Source organism: Tupaia chinensis, unplaced genomic scaffold, assembly GCF_000334495.1.
Source record: "Tupaia chinensis unplaced genomic scaffold, TupChi_1.0 Scaffold000369_1, whole genome shotgun sequence".
Lineage (NCBI taxonomy): Eukaryota > Metazoa > Chordata > Mammalia > Scandentia > Tupaiidae > Tupaia > Tupaia belangeri.
This window is the reverse complement of record NW_006159866.1, coordinates 1,629,323-1,646,741: the sequence shown is the minus strand read 5'-3', so window position 1 is coordinate 1,646,741 and position 17,419 is coordinate 1,629,323. Positions and strand designations below refer to the sequence as shown.

Genomic DNA, 17,419 nt, shown 5'->3' with positions numbered 1-17,419 from the left:
AAATGAATGAATAAAAATAAAATGAATGTAAAATTACAGTGTCTTAAGTCTATTACAAATCCCTGTAGGCTCATAGTCATTGTAATCTGGAAAGCACTGCTCCATAGCGTTCAGCTATTTGAAAGTAAAAATATGCCAGTGTGTTCTCATTACCATACTTTAAAAAAAAATTAATTTCTTTCATGACAGATGACAGATACCACTGACATCAACAGTTATACCATGCCACAGTCCTCTCCTCAACCTCCCAACCAGCCAACTGTGGTTGGCTATGTGGGAGTGTCCAGTGCCTTAACCACCACACCACCTGCTGGTCCCATTATTTACTGTCATTATTTTTCAGTTTGATCAGAGAGACAGAGAGAAGGAAAGTGAGAAAGAAAGCCATCAGATCCAAGACCCAAACTCTGGTCGACCATGTGGGAGTCCAGTGCCTTTAACCTCCACACCATCTGCCGGCCCCATAATCCTGATCAGTTTTCTAGAATGAGAAAGAGAATCTTTCAGACAAGTCATTTAAAAAGATAGGGAACTGGGGCCGGCAGTTTTAAGCTTGAGTCCAGGACTTGAACCATGGTCATCTACATGGGAGTCCAGCAACGTAACCATTATGCCATCTGCTGTTCCCCAAAAAATCTTTTTAGAAGGTAGAGAATTGGGACAGCTGGTGGCATGGTGATTAAAGCAGCTGGATTCCATTTGGCTGACTGCAGGGTCTGAGTGCTGGTCATGTGTGCATTTCATGCCCAAAATTTCTCTACAATTTGTATAGAAACATTAGTGCATTCTCAAAGTTAGATTACATTTCCCATCATTGATTTTGTATTTTACTTGCAGGATTAGACAGACTGATATGCCTTGTTACTGGAGCTCCAAGCATCAGAGATGTCATCGCCTTCCCAAAATCCTTCCGAGGACATGACCTCATGAGCAATGCCCCAGATTCTATTCCTTCTGAGGACCTGAAGCCCTACCATATCCAGGTCTCTTGGCCAATAGACTCAGAAGCAGAAAAGAGCTCATTGAATCATCCACACTGTCCAGATTGTTAAGCTTCTGGCTTTGGTCTTTGCTTCCCCAAAACTAAAATCAGATCCAGAGTTCTGCTGTAGATCTGACAATTAGGTGTATTTTTAAGATTTATTTTTATTTTATTCATGATAGAGTGCATACAAGGAGATAGAGACAAAAGCTCCCTCAACAGGGTTCAGTTATGCCACAATCCCCTTTCAGCTCACCAGGATCCTGGGTGCCCAGACAGGCACACAGGCGCCAAGAGTCTTTTCAGGCCAATCCAAGGATCTGACCTGTATTCAGACTTGTGGCTTCCAGCACTGTAGTTCAGTTTCCACCACCCAGCTGGGTCACAATGAAGAAACAGGTAGACGGTGTTCCATTTTGACTTGATCATATGCATCATTAAGGTTTTTTTAGCTTGGATTTTTTTGAAATCCCAAAATGAGGAAATATAAAAGACAGCTCTTTGTTATTGGCTTAATGTTTTCTAATCATGCTTTTTTTGTATCCAGATGTTCATTCACTTAGGACAAAGGCAATCAACCCACGTGTCAAATGTGGGAAAATGTTTGCTCCTTCAGACTTACCAGTTGATGGAGGATTTACTTCATCAGCCTCATTCAAGGAACCTCATAAATTAAGTGTTAGAAGACATTCCAACTATTAACACAAGATGATGAGAAGTAGTATAACAAAAAAACAGTAATTTGAGTTACAAAACCTGATTTGGTGATTAACTTTGGAAAAGTTATATAACTCTTCCCCCCCCCACAAGGGGAATTTTATTGATTACTTTATTCCCTCACAAAAAGACCAACTATAATTAAATGAGATGAACATTCACCTTAAGATTTTGTCGTCTTCAATAAAAGATGAAGCTTAGAACTGGATCACTTGACCCTTTCTTGTCTTATAAACCTCTTTTAGCCTCCCCCCTTCCTGCTTTTATAAAATGCAAACAGTACTTTTGCTTTCTCCCTCACAGGGCTGTTGTTGCCAGAATCAGAGGTGATATATATGTAAGACAATGTGAGTGAAAATGCTTTGAGGGACCAGCAGTTAGCTTAATGGTTATGTCGCTGGGCTCCCATGTGGTCGACTGCAGTTCGAGCCCCGTCCGGAACTGGTGGCTTAAACTCACGCCGGGCGCATGTGTGTGCATGCCCAAGATCCTGAGAGGAGAATGGAGGAGAAGGGATTACAGTGTGGCCATCCCCCCTGGGGGGTGATTTCTCGCTTTCTGTCTGGCGAGTGCACGCACCCTATAGCAAAAATCTCTCCAAAGAAAGAAAAAAAAGAAAATGCTTTGAAAAATTATAAAGCATTACACAAATCTCAGGCATTACTCACCCATAAATATGTGTGTATGTATATGTATACACACACACACACACACACACACATATTGGTATCTATAGTAAGTCACTTTATGAATCAGTATTATTTATATTACTATAAAAGGTAATTAACCCCTGAATATTTTCTCAAATATTAGCAACCATAAATACTCATTGACCTTAAACCAACCTCAAACATGTAAAAAAGTGAACACCGAAGGTATGATTTTCTGGTAACTTCTAATGATACAAAGGTTAAATTATAAAATGGGAGATCAGGGGACCTGCAGTTAGCGTAATGGCTATGTCGCTGGACTCCTATGTAGCCGACCCACAGTTTGAGTCCCAGACCCGGTGGCTTAAAACTCATGCCAGGCGTGTGTGCGTGCGTGCCTAAGATCCCGAGGAGAATGGAGGAGAAGGGATTGCGGCGTGGCCATCCCCCCGGAGGGTGACTTATCTCTTTCTGTCTCTGTCTTTCTGGTGAGCGTATGTGCCCTATACCAAAACCTCTCCAAAATAAAAATTTTAAAAAATTTTAAAATAAACAAAAGGGAACCAGCAGTTAGCGTAATGGCTGTCGCTGGACTCCCACATAGTCAACCACGGTTCGCGTCCCGGACCCGGTGGCTTAAAACTCATGCCAGGCGTGTGTGCGTGCGTGCCTAAGATCCCGAGGAGAATGGAGGAGAAGGGATTGCGGCGTGACCATCCTCCCTGGGGGGTGATTTCTCGCTTTCTGTCTCTATGTCTCTCTCTGTCTGTCTGGCGAGTGCACGCGCCCTATAGCAAAAGCCTCTCAAAAATAAAATAAAATAAAATAAAAAATAAACAAAAAACTAGAGACCAGCAGATGGTGTAATGGCTTGTGTCACTGGACTCCCATGTAGTCACCCGCGGTTCGAGTCCCAGATCTGGTGGTTTAAACACATGCGGCGTGGCCACCCCCACAGGGTGTGATTTCTCACTGTTTCTCTTTCTGGTGAGCACACATGCCCTATAGCAAAAACCTCTCCAAAAAAAATGTAATAATTACAAAAGGGGACTAATCCTTTGACTATTGTGAAATTTTTTTTTTTCTGGTTGGCTCCATGCCTGCTTGAGTAAGGGAGCTAGATCTTAAATGTCTGAGTGGGTAGTCTAAATCCTAGCCCTGGTGGCTTGAAAAGCAGGTTTGAAAATAAACAAGGCTGGGACCAGCAGATGGTATAATGGTTAGTTCATTGGACTCCCACATGGTTGACCACTGTTCAAGTGATGGACGTGGTGGTTTAAAACACACAGGGGGCCGGCAGGTGTGGTGGTTAAGGGCACTGGACTCCCACATGGCTGACCACAGTTCAAGTCCCAGACCTGGTGGTTTGCTTTCTTGCTTTCCGTCTCTGGTTAAATTGAAAAATATTAATAAAGTTAAATAAAATAAACCTCACATGGGCACATGTGCTTGTGTGCCCAAGATTCCAAGAGTGGAAGAAAAAGGACTGTGGTGTGGCTATCCCTCCTGGGGGCAATTTCTCACTTTCTGGTGAGCATGCCCTATAGCAAAAATCTCTAAAATGAAATAAACAAGGCTTCACTTGCAAGTCTAATTTGTGAAGCTTCATTAACTAGTGTATAACATCCTTCCTTTCTGTCCTTACATAGAGCCATTTTTCTAAACGTATCCTTTACCTAATCTCTCCCACATTTGTAGTAGCGTTCTTATGAGGTGTCCAACTCTGCCTGCCCTTTCTCAGTGGAGTTTCTAGAGATGCCCTTTAATGGTTCAGAAAATATAACTTTGCATTCTTCTACACCACATTGGTGTCACGTAATGCCTAAATATTGCATAATAAATCCACTACTCAACTTCTTAGAATTCTGACGAGAGGGACCAGCAGGTGGCGTGGTGGTTAAGGTGCTGGACACTCCCCATGGCCAACCAGGGTTCAAGTCCTGAATCTGGTGGCTTGCTTTCTCATTTCCGCTCTCTCTCTCTCTCACCCTGTCTCTCTCTGGTCAAACTAAAAAATACAATGAGTGAATAAATAAAATAAAATAAATTATAAAAAAAAAAGAATTATGACCAGAATATTTCCTATCTTGGAAATACAAAAGACACCCAAAACCTAGAGATACATATTTTTTTCTTTTTTGAGAGGTTTTCGCTATAGGGCATGTGTGCTCGCCAGAGAGAGAGACATAGAGACAGGAAGCGAGAAATCACCCCCCAGAGATGGGCACTTCGCAATCCCTTCTCCTCCATTCTCTTCTCGGGATCCTGGGCATGCACACACATGCGCCCGGTGTGAGTTTTAAGCCACGGGGTCCGGGACACAAACCGCGGTCAACCAAGTGGGAATCCAGCGACACAGCCATTACGCTAACTGCTGGTTCCCAAGCCTAGAGATAATTTTTAGGGTACAAAGAGGGAAATTACCCCTCCAAGTGCTGGCTATGGTACAATCCCTTCTCCATTTTGGATATATATAGCACACCTGTCCAGTATGCTATTCAAGCCACCAGGTAAGGACTTGATCTGCACAGCCAGCTAGATATAGCTGCCTTAACCTCCATGCCACCTGCTGACCCTTCAGGGCTTTTTCTTTTTTTAAAGTCATTTAACTTCATTCATTCTTTGGGGGGGGGGAGGGAGTTGGCTTTTGCTACAGGGTGTGTGCACTCACCAGAAAGAAAGCAAGAAATCACCCCCCAGGTGGATGGCCACTCCACAATACCTTCTCCTCCATTCTCCTCGGGATCTTGGGCATGCACACACACGGCCCAGCGTGAGCTTGAGCCACTGGGTCCAGGACTCAAACCGTGGTTGCGACATAGGAGTTCAGTGACATAGCCATTACACTAACTGCTGGTCCCCGTTCATTTTTTAATTTGACCAGACACACAAGCAGAGGTGAGAAAGCAAGCCACCAGATCCACTACCTGAACCGTGGTCAGCCATACGGGAGCATCCAGTGCCTTAACCACTCCACCCGCTGGTCCCAAGGGCTTTTTAAAGTGAGTATTCCAAGAAGCTCATGGAGCTTTTGTTATTGTAGAAGACTGAATTTTCAAAACATAACTTTAAAATAATGAAACCATGTCAACACAAGTTTTTGTTTAAAAAAAATTCCAATTACTAAAGAGCACCATTGTTTTTACAGGACTTATGAAGCAACAAGACTAAAAAGATGAACACTAGGGACAGCCAGTGCAATAGTGGTTAAGGCCCTGAACTCCAACATGGCTACTTATGATTCAAATCCTGGACCTGGTGGCTTGAAAGCTGCAATTAGAGGGCGCTATCCCAATGGGGCCAGCAGATGGTGTAATGGTTACATTGTAGGACTAGTTGACCCCATGGTTTGAGTCCTGGATCTGGTGGCTTAATACTCACTGAACATACATGTCTTGAGATTGGAGAATTGTGGCATAGCCAACCTGGTGGGGAGGTGACTTTTCTCCAGCAAGTGCCTGCCCCCTATAACAAAACTTGAGAGATTAGATTGCTAGCCAGTGGCATCAAGGAGCTATACCCCACACTGCATGTGGTTTTATCCTAGGCTGGGGGGGTAAGCTTTTTCTGGGTGCATGCACACGTGTGCTCTAAGTCCTGACAGGAGGGGGAAATGGAGACTGCTGCCTGACCATGCCACTAGGAGATATTTTGTGTGGCCTCTCCACCCTCAGAGCACGCCCTATGGCAAAATTTACAGAAAACTTGCCAGTTTAAGGTTTTTCCTATAGAGCCTGTGTTCTTGCTTGACAGAACATCCCAAGGGGGGTGACACAACCCCTTCTCTTAGGATCTTTGGGCTTGCACGTATGCACACCCACAGGTAGGTTCAGGACTCTTAACATAGTCAGCTAGCCATGATTGCAGTGATGTAACCATTATACCATCTGCTGGCCCTATGGCTGAGTGATAGGGGGCAGGACTCATATGCCATGAATAGCCCAGTTGGCACTTAAGGTTTCTAAGACTTTCAAGCTCAGAATTTAACTCAAGGTAGTCTCAGGTTGGTAGAAGTAAATGCAATGCCAACTGCCTCTAGAGAGCATATTAAAACCAAAAAACTTCTAATAGCTCAGAGTTAACAATCTCACAATAAAGTCACAGAACATACAAAAGCAAATTATCGAGTGATCAGCAAAGCATTTCATATATCTGAAATGAGTATAAACTAGTTAGGGACAAATGGATCAAAGTATGACTAGAAAGGGTCCAGCAAGTGGCATGGTTAAAGTACTAGAATTCCACATGGTCAGCCATGGTTTAAATCCTGAACCTGGATGTTTGTTCTTCCGATGAATGCAGGTGTCCTAAGCAAAACTGAAAAAATGTGTGATTAAGGAATAAAAAACGACCAGGCACATTCAAGTCAGGGAGGAAGCAAAGACCCTTTGGAAAAGCCAACAGTTACACTGTGGCTAAGGTGCTAACTCCTACTGGAAATAAGCTTGCATGCCCCAAATCCTAGATTGTGTCCCCACCCCCCAGGGATTTCAGTCTCTTCAGAGCACACATCTTATCAAGAAATCTTAAAAACTGAGTAGCTTATAAACACCCCCTTGGCTTTATACTTTGACTACAAAAAATATTTAAACCCAGGGACTTGTTTTAAAGGGCTTGTTCCCTTTAAAATGCCTACAGAGCTTTATACAAAGATGAAATTTTATTTGAATTAACCTATTAACCCACACAAAAAACCTAGTTTGCAGGATATACAACCAAGCGTAGTACCACCTTCTCAATGGGGCTGGTTAGGGGCCCAACTAATAAAACATAAGCCTCTACAAAATTCAGACCACTTGACAAAAATGAGTCATTTTAAATTCAGTTTAAGATTCCTTGGAGACAAGGTATTCTAGGTTATCTACAGTTTCTAAGCCCACAAATGTTCAATTAGGAAGCAGCAATCTTGAACCTGGCTTTTGGCCTTTTGCCAGAATGCAGAGCTACTGATGCAGGAATGTAGGAGTAGGAGCAACGCAGTAGACAGAAGACCAGTTTTTAAAATCATATCTGAAGTAAATGACCACAGAAAGACTTAACTGCATTAGCATAGTATTCAAGTGCTCCTTCAACTTCCTGAAAAATTTATGAAATGGGACTTCAAAACTTAGTTCCCATTGGTACCAGCAGTTAGTGTAATGGCTATGTTGCTGTGCTGGATTCCCATGTGGTTGGTCAAGTCCCAGATCCCACAGGTTAAACTCATGCCAGGTGCATGTGCATGCCTAAGATCCTGAAAAACTTATTTCCCATTTATACTTAACCATCTTTAACAGCAGTTGCTTTCCCCCACTTGCTTTCAAGTTGCCCCATTTTTAAACACAGGCTGAAAATTCCTTTATGTGATAGTCCAATCACCTTTGCTTTTCTCTATGTTAATCTATTGTCTCCATGGTTTTCTTCAAAATTTCAATTGGCCATGTGGCTGAAGTACATGCCATGTTGTCTGACTTGGACACATTGTACACATTCACACAAGTGACAAAGCACTCAGGTGGTATTCCTTCCTTACTTGGGTAACTTTCCCCTCCTCCCATTAAATTTTAAACAAACACTCTTCCAGGTTTGTAGCAATTTATTACATTTTAATGCTTCATCTTCTATCCCATGAACATCCATCCTGTACCTGCAAAAAAGGGAACAGCATTAGCCACAGTACCAGATTTCAGTTCAAATGCTATTGGGAGAGACAGAATATCAGATCTTTTATTGTCATCAAGTAATCAGTGAGAGAGTTCAAGTTTGGTGAGATCATCATATATTCTGGAGTAAGGTCCGTGGTAGAATTTTTCAATTCTTACCTTCTAAAAGCTAAGCCACAAGGTTGCTGCCATCATAAAGGCCCTGTAATTAAAGAAAACAATTAGTCATAGTAAAAAAAAATTTGTGCAATACTTATTTAGAAGAGTTAACCTCAGTATCAAAATGGAACGGTTTTATAAGTGATATCATTCTATTTCATTTGGCAGAATCATTAACATCATTGGTTACATTCAATGTGATTTTTATGTACCAAAAACTGACTCACCTTCAAGTTTATAGGGTGAACAGGAAGTCTACCTTTTTGAAGGAGAAAAAAAATCCATTTATAATTAACTGCTTGTCTTACATAGAGGACATAAATCTTTCTCATGAAAACGTTATTTAATTTGAACTAACCTGCACTCTTCCACATGTACATTCTTATTCCTGAAATGAGAGGATAGGACAGTAAGGTGTTAATACAGAAGTCTAATCAATCCTGTAAACATTTTCTATTTGACAATGATTAAATTCCCCTTTTGAAGGGTAAAAATATGCCATCACAGCCAGATACATCAGATAGGAGCGAAAGACTTAATGCTGGTTCATCAGTGTTGTCAGCTGAACTATGTTATCATCACTGTATCGGCTTTATATCAGTCACACAACTTAATGTTGCTCTACCTTGTCTGGTAATTTCTTGTTGTCCCCATGCATTACAGTTTTCAGACTCCTCATACCTGCAGAAATATCATTAAGATTTAGTAACAAATAGTAGTAGGTAGGTTTCTAGTATTGTCCAACTACTGTTTCAGTTTAAAATTAATCTTCATTCTCTTTCAGAGAGATTCCCATCTGTTTTAACTTTTACAAATCATCACTAACAGCATCAGATTCAAAAAATATACATTATTAGCAAAATATATACCTTCAATTTCAATGGCTTCCAAAATCTGCACCTGGAAAAAAAATTCCTTTTGTTTTCTAATTGAATAACCATTTACTTTTTAAAGCAAATGGCATTCAATTACACATAGATTTTTATGTTTTAAGTCCTCTAATTTTAGTTAACTTCTCAGAACTTTTGCCCATTAACAAAGTCACTCCCTCAAGAACTTATTAGTAAGGCCATGTTACAAAATATTAGTCACAAGCCACTGTTAGGTCCTTACCAAAAGCAAGCCATCCAACGATTTAAAAACGTGTTAACCAATAGCTAAAACAGAAACATGAAGTTTCATTAAAATACTAAATATGACATCATTAAGTTCTTCTCTGAGTTATCACAGGGCTTTTCAGTGCTATGTTTGTCTACATGCTTACTTCAGGTCAGACATTTGATCAACATCATTACAAAAACCCCGTTCAGAGCATGCTCAAAGAAAATGCAGTTTGCATTTAGCCAAGAAGAAACATCAAGTTATGAGTTGCTAGCAGCTCAGCAGAAACCATTTTATCACCATTTTCTTCAAGTCTTCAACCTATTGTTTGTTAATACTTACTATGTTAGGTTGGTCCAAACAAGCCACTCCACCTGTGAAGTGAAGTATGTTTAGAACAGCCGAAGATAAATTGTTTCTCTCCCAATGTTAACACATGCCTGAATCAGTTAGAGCTAATTAAGACCTTCATATTCAGTCAGTATTTGCTTATCATCATCCAGGCTGCATTTACATTTTTACCCTACTAAAGATCTGGCATTTTCCCAATGCATTCGCTTATGATGGGTGGGATGGGTGGTCTTTACTACAGAAAACGTAACTCTAATAAGTAATTTGTGCTTTAGTTTGCCCAGTTACCTGTTTTCTTCAATTACAATTCTACTTACCATTTTAAAATTGCAGGTTTGTTCAATGCCTAGAATAGATTTTAAATAAAGAAAAATGAAACTGGGCTTCAGTGTAGTTAGTACACTGCTTATGGTCAGCATACTTGAACCACCCCAGATACATCAGACAAATGTTCTCATCTTCATGATACAATCTGCTGAACTATGCAACCATCATAGTATCTGTTTTCCCCAAGACTTCATTTTTTTATCCATAATTGAACACAATTTAAGAACCAGAGGTAATAGACCCTACTGCATCATGCACTTTAGTCACCATCATTTAGTGATGTTCTTCCCCAAAGGTTTTTATTAGACTTCTATGCTGGCCAGAGCAGTAAGAAAAATTTGCAATTCCCCCAGGGTATATGGCCATTCCCCTATCCCTTCTCCATTTCCCAAAGTCCTTCCCCATGCAAGTTGTATCAAGCCTCCAAGTCTAGACTTGAACCTTGGTCAGTCATGTGGCATAAGCCCCACCTTTATGCCATGTTCTGACCCCCTCTGTTGATTTTCTCACCTGTGTAGACATTGTTAGAGGTTTCCTCTTAAGGACCTGGAAAGAAACAACTTCATGTGAATTAAGGTGCACTCTCTCGGTTCCCCAAATCGCCACTTAACGTGCCTCAGTTAGTAAAATGGTGGTGAAGATTCTCATCATCCTCCCAGTCAAGAGTAGCAAATAAATGTCATCATCGTGGCACACTCATGCCTTTCAATATTAGCTCCACTCTGCAAAGTAATGTCAGTAACTTACCTCAGCAGCCCTCTCATCCCCCTTTGGCATGTAACTGGAAAACAAGATGCAAAAAAAACTGTGAAAGAGCCTTAGAGTAAATCAGGAATCCATTCCTTTAATACTATGTAAAGCCTCAGCCCAGTATTTTTCAGAAATCCCTTCTGTCCACTACTCTTTAACCATCACAGGCTTTAACAGACTCGACTTTTCCTTCCCTCTGTACCTTCCCGCAGTTCTTACCTGTCCACATGACGCCCTCATAAGGCACAAAACATCCACTTCTGGCATCATTACTAGGGAAAAGATTATACAGATTTTTAATTCACTTTTCCCCTCTCAGAACGTTGATAATTTTTATGTAATCTACATAGCTTATACCAGCCAAAATTTAATTTCACGAAAGTAAACGATGCGCTCAATGTTTTAACAGAGCACTGCACCCAAGGGGATGCACCACAAATGTTTTATGGTGCACTGCAGATGCACTCTGGCCACCAACTACCGACCTTTTCCTAATTAGCGCCTCTAAGAGAATGAGCCGAAGCCTAAGGCACAGCACACTTAGCTAACTTGGCACGCACTGCCATCAGAGCCGTTGGCATTCATCAGTTTTTCTCAGATGTCCCTACCAACACAGGCTTCATCAGAGGCAGGGGAAGCGCGCCAAGACGTCTCCGCAGTCTGGCCCAACAACTCCGGCAGCAGGTAATGTTGCGCCTGCACCCACGACACAATCCTCCACCATCCTCCTCTAGTGGGCCCTGCAACGGCGCACGAACGGCCCCGAAACGCCACCTACTTTAGAACGACCTTCACTATCTATGTATGAACGAGGGATTAAAAAAAAAAAAAAAAAAAAAAAAAAAAAAACCGCCTCAGGTCAACAATCGATACAAACCTAAAGCTCACCAGCTCTCCGCTTCGAAAGACCTCTATGGCGCCGGGCTCTCGTATATAAGGAGTCTCTTCGTAACGTCATGACGCACGCTTCCCGTGAGCGTCAGCCCCGCCCCTTCTCGAGCCCCGCCTCCGTTCCGTCCTCTAGGCCGGCCTCCCTGCCCCGCCCGGCCTCGCCCTCCTCCAGGCCCAGGAGGAAGAGCAGCGAGAGGAGGGGGCCAGCTGGGGGGGAGGGGGCGTGTGAGGGTGAGTGATTTCCTTCCGGCACGTCGCCCGCTCCGGGGGAGGGGGTGGGGGGTTTCACTTCCGGGACGGTGTTCCGGCCCATTCCGGCCCATTTCCACCCCCGGAGGTAGGTGCTGCTCCGTGCCTGGGCTCGGGCCCCGCACCGGGTCCCGCTGCCCCGCTCCGTGGCCAGTTTGCGCGTCTCCGCCGTGGCGCGTTCCCGGAGCGCTTAGCACTTCCCTCTTCCCCTCGAGGCTCCGACGACCTTCCACCCCCTTGGACCCCGGCCGGCCAAATCGCCGGACCCGCCCCCTCGCGGGGCCCCTCCCTCAGGACCCCGGGGTGGGCGGCCCCCCGCCGCCGGCACACCCAGGCACACCCAGGCACACACCCACCCCGGCCGCTCCCGCCTGGGCCGTGTCGGCGCCGCCCCTTCCTGGCCTCTAGCTCTTACCTAGGCACCTCGTCCCCTCGCGTCCTGAGGTCCTCGGTGACATCGCCCCTCGCCGGCTCCCCTCACCCCACGTTCCCTAACGCAGATGAAGCCTGCCAACTCCGCGCCGTTGCCGATTCTCCCTCTTACAGCTCTCACTCCTCCAGTGCCGACGGTAGAGAAAGAGCTTACTCCTGGGGCTTCCTCCTCACTGGGGAATTGCTGGAAAGAGCAAACAAAAAGGCGCTGGTGTAGGCTCCAAAATAAACACATCTGAATTCATGATGGCATCGACAGAGGCTCTTATTGGATTAAAAGTTTCAAAACAAACAGTAACGCTATGGAAAAAGGTCAGGTTGGCTAAAGTTGGTTCTTGAAAGCCGTTTATACACTTCCCTGTTTGCTGATAAGTGTGTTGTAAATGCAATGTCTTATAAAAGTTTTAGATAACTAGGTACGCATCGGGCTCAAATCTGAGTCTTACTGTTGGGATTTATACAGACTACTCTCAGCTCTTGAGGACTGTTTAGATACAGCTACATGCTCAAGTATTTCAGCTATTTTTCAAAAATCTTTTAATGTAAAAAGTTGACTGTACCTGGCAAATGCTCTATTTTTACTCGCTCTGGAGAACTATTAATAGGTTTTAGAATCAAAGTATTAACCACCATCCTGAAATTTCCAGCTTTGACTTTTAGAGGTAGATTTAACTGTTTTTCAATCTGAGAACTAAACTTTGCATTCTCCACATCTAGCTTGAGTTCTGACATAGCTATGGAAGGTCTCTAGTCTAAATGTCTTGTGGGGCTTTGACTTAGAAATATTGGCCTATATTCATATGGGGTATTAGTGAAAAATAAGCATATTGCATGCAGCATATACTAAAATATGAAGAGAAATATTTGACCAATCTGTGTACAGTGCATTTATTCAAGAAGCTTATTTTTTTCTCCAGAGAAAAATTGTAAAGTTGCTGCGGGATCTTATATTCAGTCCGCTAATGCCTTGCAATTAACATTGAAAAAGAAAAATGTCATACTGCCTTTCCTCCCCTCTGCTCTGTTGAACTTCCATATCAATTTTGTATACCTTACTAGTAAAGAAAGTATGGTCATAGCTTGAATTTTTAGAAGTCTTACAATCACTTTTTGGATTTAACTGTATCTCATTGCAAAACCTAAACTAAAAATCTCATTGGTCTAGTTCCATATCTAAACATAAGAAATCTCTTTTTTTCTGGAGATTTTGAAATTTTACTAAATGCTGTCTTTAAAAATGTTTAAACTGGAAAGCATCAGAAGTAAAAGAATAATTATTACTATATTTTCTTTCATCAGGGTTGAATGCCTGCCTGTACCCATCAGGCACGATCATGGAGAAAGGTGGGAACATACAGTTAGAGATCCCTGACTTCAGCAACTCTGTCCTGAGCCATCTCAACCAGCTACGCATGCAGGGCCGTCTCTGTGATATTGTGGTCAATGTGCAAGGACAAGCCTTTCGAGCTCATAAAGTGGTACTGGCTGGCAGCTCCCCCTATTTCCGGGATCACATGTCCTTGAATGAGATGAGTACTGTGTCCATTTCAGTCATCAAGAATCCTACTGTTTTTGAACAGCTCCTTTCTTTTTGTTACACGGGACGGATATGCCTACAACTGGCAGATATCATCAGCTATTTGACAGCTGCCAGTTTTCTGCAGATGCAGCATATTATAGACAAATGTACACAGATCCTAGAGGGTATTCATTTCAAAATTAATGTGGCTGAGGTTGAAGCAGAATTAAGTCAAACGAGGACCAAACATCAGGAAAGACCTCCAGAGTCTCACAGGGTCACACCAAATCTAAGCCACTCCCTCAGCCCTCGTCACAATACCCCAAAAGGAAACCGACGAGGTCAGGTTAGTGCTGTGCTGGATATCAGAGAGCTCAGTCCTCCTGAGGAGTCCACCAGCTCTCAGATAATTGAGCAGAGTTCTGACGTGGAGGGCCGGGAGCCCATTCTTCGGATTAACCGAGCAGGACAATGGTATGTGGAGACAGGAGTAGCAGACCGAGGGGCCCGGAGTGATGATGAGGTGAGGGTGCTTGGAGCAGTTCATATCAAAACGGAAAATCTGGAGGAGTGGCTTGGACCTGAGAATCAGCCCTCCGGAGAAGATGGGAGTAGTGCAGAGGAAGTCACAGCCATGGTGATTGACACCACGGGCCATGGTCCAGTAGGTCAGGAAAGCTACACTTTAGGGTCTTCAGGAGCCAAGGTGGCTCGACCAACAAGCAGTGAAGTTGACAGGTAAGTTTTGCTCTGTTGTGGCTTCCTAACTAATGGCTACTGTGCAAGCATCGCTAAAGTGGGCCCTCTGTGTGGGTACAAAGACCATCTCCTTACCCAGTGTTCTTAGGCAAGATAAGTTGAAGTAGGGAAACGGGTGTGCCAGCAGACTTTCATTCTTCCTTGTTTAAAGTGGAAGGCTCTTAGTTCTGAAGGAAACACAGTGTTGTGAGAACTATGGCAAAGTTAGACAGCTCCATGAGTCCAAATAGCATCTGCAGCCATCTCAGGATCAGTAATTGCTAGTGATTCCTCAGGATTGTAGGCAGGGAGCCGCCCATCAGCTGGGCACCTGGCAGCTTGGCCCCTCCTTCCATGTCTTCACACAGGTCTGTGGCCTCTGGAAGTTTCACTGTCCTTTGTAGCACTATTTACTTGTCTTTGACCAGATTTGAAAAAGTATGGCACTAACAGCGTTTAGTCTTTTCAAGTGACTGTAAACAAAAATTCTAAAATACAGCTTTTTGGATGTTTTTCATTCCTATTTTCACTTATCATTTGATGACATCTTATTTGTTTTCTTTTTTAAGAGATTTTTGCTATAGGGCACATGTACTTGCCACAGAGATAGAAAGTGAAAAATCACCCCCCAGGGGAAATGGCCACACTGCAGTTTCTTCTCCATTCTCCACTCAGGATTTTAGGCACTCACGCACATGCGCCCAGCATGAGTTTGTTTTTCACTTTTTTTTTTTTTAGAGGTTTTTTCCTATAGGATGAGTGTACTCCCCAGAAAGACAGAGACAGAAAGAGAGAAATCAACCCCCAGGAGGGATGGCCATGCCGCAATCCCTTCTCTTCCTCTCTCCTCTCGGGATCTTGGGCATGCATGCACACGCGCCCAGCACGAGTTTAAGTCTCTGGGACTCGAACCGTGGTCAACTACGTGGGAGTCCAGTGACATACCCATTACACTAACTGCTGGTCCCATAGTAACAAATATTCTTTAGGAGGAGATTCAGATCCAGAGAAGTAAGACCTAAGCATGAATTTTAAGTATTAAACTTGAGTGCTTAAGTAGTTATTAATCTCTCTGAGCCTCATTTTCCAAATCTGTAATCTTGGGCACGCACGCACACACGTCCAACTTGAGTTTAAGCCGCTGGGTCTGGGACTCGAACCACGGTCAACTACGTGGGAATCCAGCGACATAACCATTACACTAACTGCTAGTCCCCGCCCAGCATGAGTTTTAAGCCAGGTCTGGGACTCAAACTGCAGTCAACTGCGTGGGAGTCCAGCAATGTAACTGCTATGCAGTCTGCTGGTCCTTCATGAGTGACTGCTGCCGCCAGAGGCTTGAGAATTTTTTTTCACCAGTGCTACTGTACTCGGTGCCTCACTTTTTCTAATGTATTGTATTTGTTAGAACATTTCTTTTTTGGTGAAAATAATGCTAGTTTTAATCTGTCAATTGAAGGGAAGAAAGATTCAGTTGAAAGAAAGAAATATTATCAGCCTAAATTGCTAATATTTGTTCTTTTTCCCCCTTAAAAATAAAAATGATTGTATGAGCAATGAAAACTAAGAAGCTATTACTTTGGTTTTCAGATGGTCTTGAGAGACATAGATGTCGCAGACTTTCAGATGGTGTATGCTGTATCCACTACAGGTGGTCTTGATTTGAATATTTTCCTTCTTGTGTTAAAATATTCTTGAGCACAGCTTTGTTAGCACTGTTGTCCTGTGGTAGAACTGTATCAAAAGTAATACCAGCTTTAATGCAAAGATTTTTTTATTTCCATGGTCTATACTGATACTCTGACATACATTCATTCATTCATTAATGATAGGGATAAGTTCTGAGACATGCAATGTTAAGCAGTTGTGTAAACACTATTGAGGGTACTTACACAAATCTAGTTAGTGTAGCCTACTATTCATGTAGGCTGCATGGTGTAGGCCATTACAATCTTATGGGAACACTATCATATATGGAGTCTATTGTTGATGAAGACCAAAATATTATGTGGCACATGACTGTATATAACAGGTTATCCTGAGGGTGGAGGAAGGAACAACCAAAAACATCATCTTTTCTTAGGGGGAAAAAAAAATTATAGACCAAGTTTCAATGTTTTTTAAGTTTTCCCAGTAATTATGTAAGGATAGAAAACTTATATTTAGTTTTAGCTCTACCACCTCATGTGGTCTGCTGTGTCATTTCACATTTCTTAAATTTACTAGGGGAACCTTTCATATTTCAAATTAGATCCTATATTGAATCCATTTTACTTATTTATCAGTTGTTTGTTCTGTCTGCTCCCATTCCTCAGCTATAGGATTAAAAAAGGGAGACATCACCATTTTTTAAGTTCTTCAACTATTCTATTAGTCCCCTTTTATGCTCCTTTTCCGACAGATTTAGCCCCTCCGGCAGTGTTGTTCCCTTGATGGAGAGACACAGAGCCAGAAGTGAATCTCCTGGGAGAATGGATGAGCCTAAGCAGCCCAGCTCCCAGGTATGTAGTGGATTTAGGATCACTGTGGTGGCTGAAGAAATTGCCACTGTGCATGAACAGAATACAGTGCATAAGAAAGGAAAGATGTAGGATAAGTAACGGTGGTCCTGTTAAAGAAATATTGTATTTGATACTTTTTCTTTTTTCTTGCTTGTGAGCTTGGAACAAATGCACTTTTGGTGACTGCAGTGTAAAAAGTAGAAAAAGATAACAAGATAGAGGAACTGATTATAGCAACCAATCTATAGGCCAAAGAGTCAATATAGGCAATTTCAGACATATAATGGAAGGAGTCTGATTATGTGTGTGCATGTGTATGTATACCCCTAACACACACAGTTTTATATATATATCTAAAGTGTGTGTGTGTGTGTGTGTGTGTGTGTATACTTTTTTTTTTTTTTTTTTGG

At 42.6% G+C, this 17,419-nt stretch overlaps 2 protein-coding genes, 1 long non-coding RNA gene and 10 other non-coding genes across 19 annotated transcripts in view; 2 read left to right on the top strand and 11 right to left on the bottom strand.

The window, feature by feature from the left end:
- Positions 1–1,907, top strand: part of DARS2 (aspartyl-tRNA synthetase 2, mitochondrial) — a 42,795-nt gene extending 40,888 nt beyond the window's left edge. For all 3 annotated transcript variants that reach the window (XM_027773771.1, XM_006153343.3, XM_006153342.3), the window contains one exon: positions 838–1,907. In XM_027773771.1, coding sequence (XP_027629572.1) covers positions 838–1,052 — 215 coding nt within the window. In that variant the 3' untranslated portion in view covers positions 1,053–1,907. The remainder of the gene's footprint in view (positions 1–837) is intronic.
- Positions 1,908–7,906: 5,999 nt separating this feature from the next.
- LOC102467771 (uncharacterized) lies at positions 7,907–11,643 on the bottom strand. 4 transcript variants are annotated; one of them, XR_335258.3, is made up of 13 exons: positions 11,557–11,643; positions 10,899–10,951; positions 10,677–10,710; positions 10,440–10,475; positions 9,920–9,948; positions 9,594–9,625; positions 9,264–9,307; positions 9,020–9,050; positions 8,776–8,831; positions 8,509–8,538; positions 8,378–8,409; positions 8,151–8,193; positions 7,907–7,975 (listed from the first exon to the last, which is right to left on the bottom strand). It is a non-coding gene; the product is annotated as an uncharacterized LOC102467771 (long non-coding RNA). The 4 variants fall into 4 exon arrangements; XR_335259.3 differs by lacking the exon at positions 11,557–11,643 and adding an exon at positions 11,288–11,495; XR_335261.3 differs by lacking the exon at positions 9,264–9,307.
- Positions 8,040–8,115, bottom strand: LOC114008704 (small nucleolar RNA SNORD81). The gene has a single exon (XR_003550215.1). It is a non-coding gene; the product is annotated as a small nucleolar RNA SNORD81 (small nucleolar RNA).
- LOC114008694 (small nucleolar RNA SNORD47) lies at positions 8,260–8,338 on the bottom strand. Its single transcript, XR_003550205.1, has one exon. It is a non-coding gene; the product is annotated as a small nucleolar RNA SNORD47 (small nucleolar RNA).
- LOC114008697 (small nucleolar RNA snR60/Z15/Z230/Z193/J17) lies at positions 8,659–8,740 on the bottom strand. Its single transcript, XR_003550208.1, has one exon. It is a non-coding gene; the product is annotated as a small nucleolar RNA snR60/Z15/Z230/Z193/J17 (small nucleolar RNA).
- LOC114008693 (small nucleolar RNA SNORD79) lies at positions 8,896–8,980 on the bottom strand. Its single transcript, XR_003550204.1, has one exon. It is a non-coding gene; the product is annotated as a small nucleolar RNA SNORD79 (small nucleolar RNA).
- Positions 9,383–9,447, bottom strand: LOC114008699 (small nucleolar RNA SNORD78). Its single transcript, XR_003550210.1, has one exon. It is a non-coding gene; the product is annotated as a small nucleolar RNA SNORD78 (small nucleolar RNA).
- On the bottom strand, positions 9,695–9,755 carry LOC114008696 (small nucleolar RNA SNORD44). The gene has a single exon (XR_003550207.1). It is a non-coding gene; the product is annotated as a small nucleolar RNA SNORD44 (small nucleolar RNA).
- Positions 10,036–10,102, bottom strand: LOC114008698 (small nucleolar RNA SNORD77). The gene has a single exon (XR_003550209.1). It is a non-coding gene; the product is annotated as a small nucleolar RNA SNORD77 (small nucleolar RNA).
- Positions 10,542–10,622, bottom strand: LOC114008703 (small nucleolar RNA SNORD24). The gene has a single exon (XR_003550214.1). It is a non-coding gene; the product is annotated as a small nucleolar RNA SNORD24 (small nucleolar RNA).
- LOC114008700 (small nucleolar RNA SNORD75) lies at positions 10,788–10,849 on the bottom strand. Its single transcript, XR_003550211.1, has one exon. It is a non-coding gene; the product is annotated as a small nucleolar RNA SNORD75 (small nucleolar RNA).
- Positions 11,236–11,316, bottom strand: LOC114008695 (small nucleolar RNA SNORD74). Its single transcript, XR_003550206.1, has one exon. It is a non-coding gene; the product is annotated as a small nucleolar RNA SNORD74 (small nucleolar RNA).
- A 188-nt stretch (positions 11,644–11,831) lies between the features above and the next one.
- The window catches only part of ZBTB37 (zinc finger and BTB domain containing 37), a 16,302-nt gene continuing 10,714 nt past the window's right edge, over positions 11,832–17,419 (top strand). The window contains exons 1-3 of one of the 2 annotated variants that reach the window (XM_006153341.3): positions 11,832–11,907; positions 13,551–14,508; positions 16,910–17,009. In XM_006153341.3, coding sequence (XP_006153403.1) covers positions 13,586–14,508; positions 16,910–17,009 — 1,023 coding nt within the window. In that variant the 5' untranslated portion in view covers positions 11,832–11,907; positions 13,551–13,585. Of the gene's footprint in view, positions 11,908–12,231; positions 12,564–13,550; positions 14,509–16,909; positions 17,010–17,419 lie in introns of those variants that run through there. The other variant, XM_006153338.3, reaches the window with a different exon arrangement.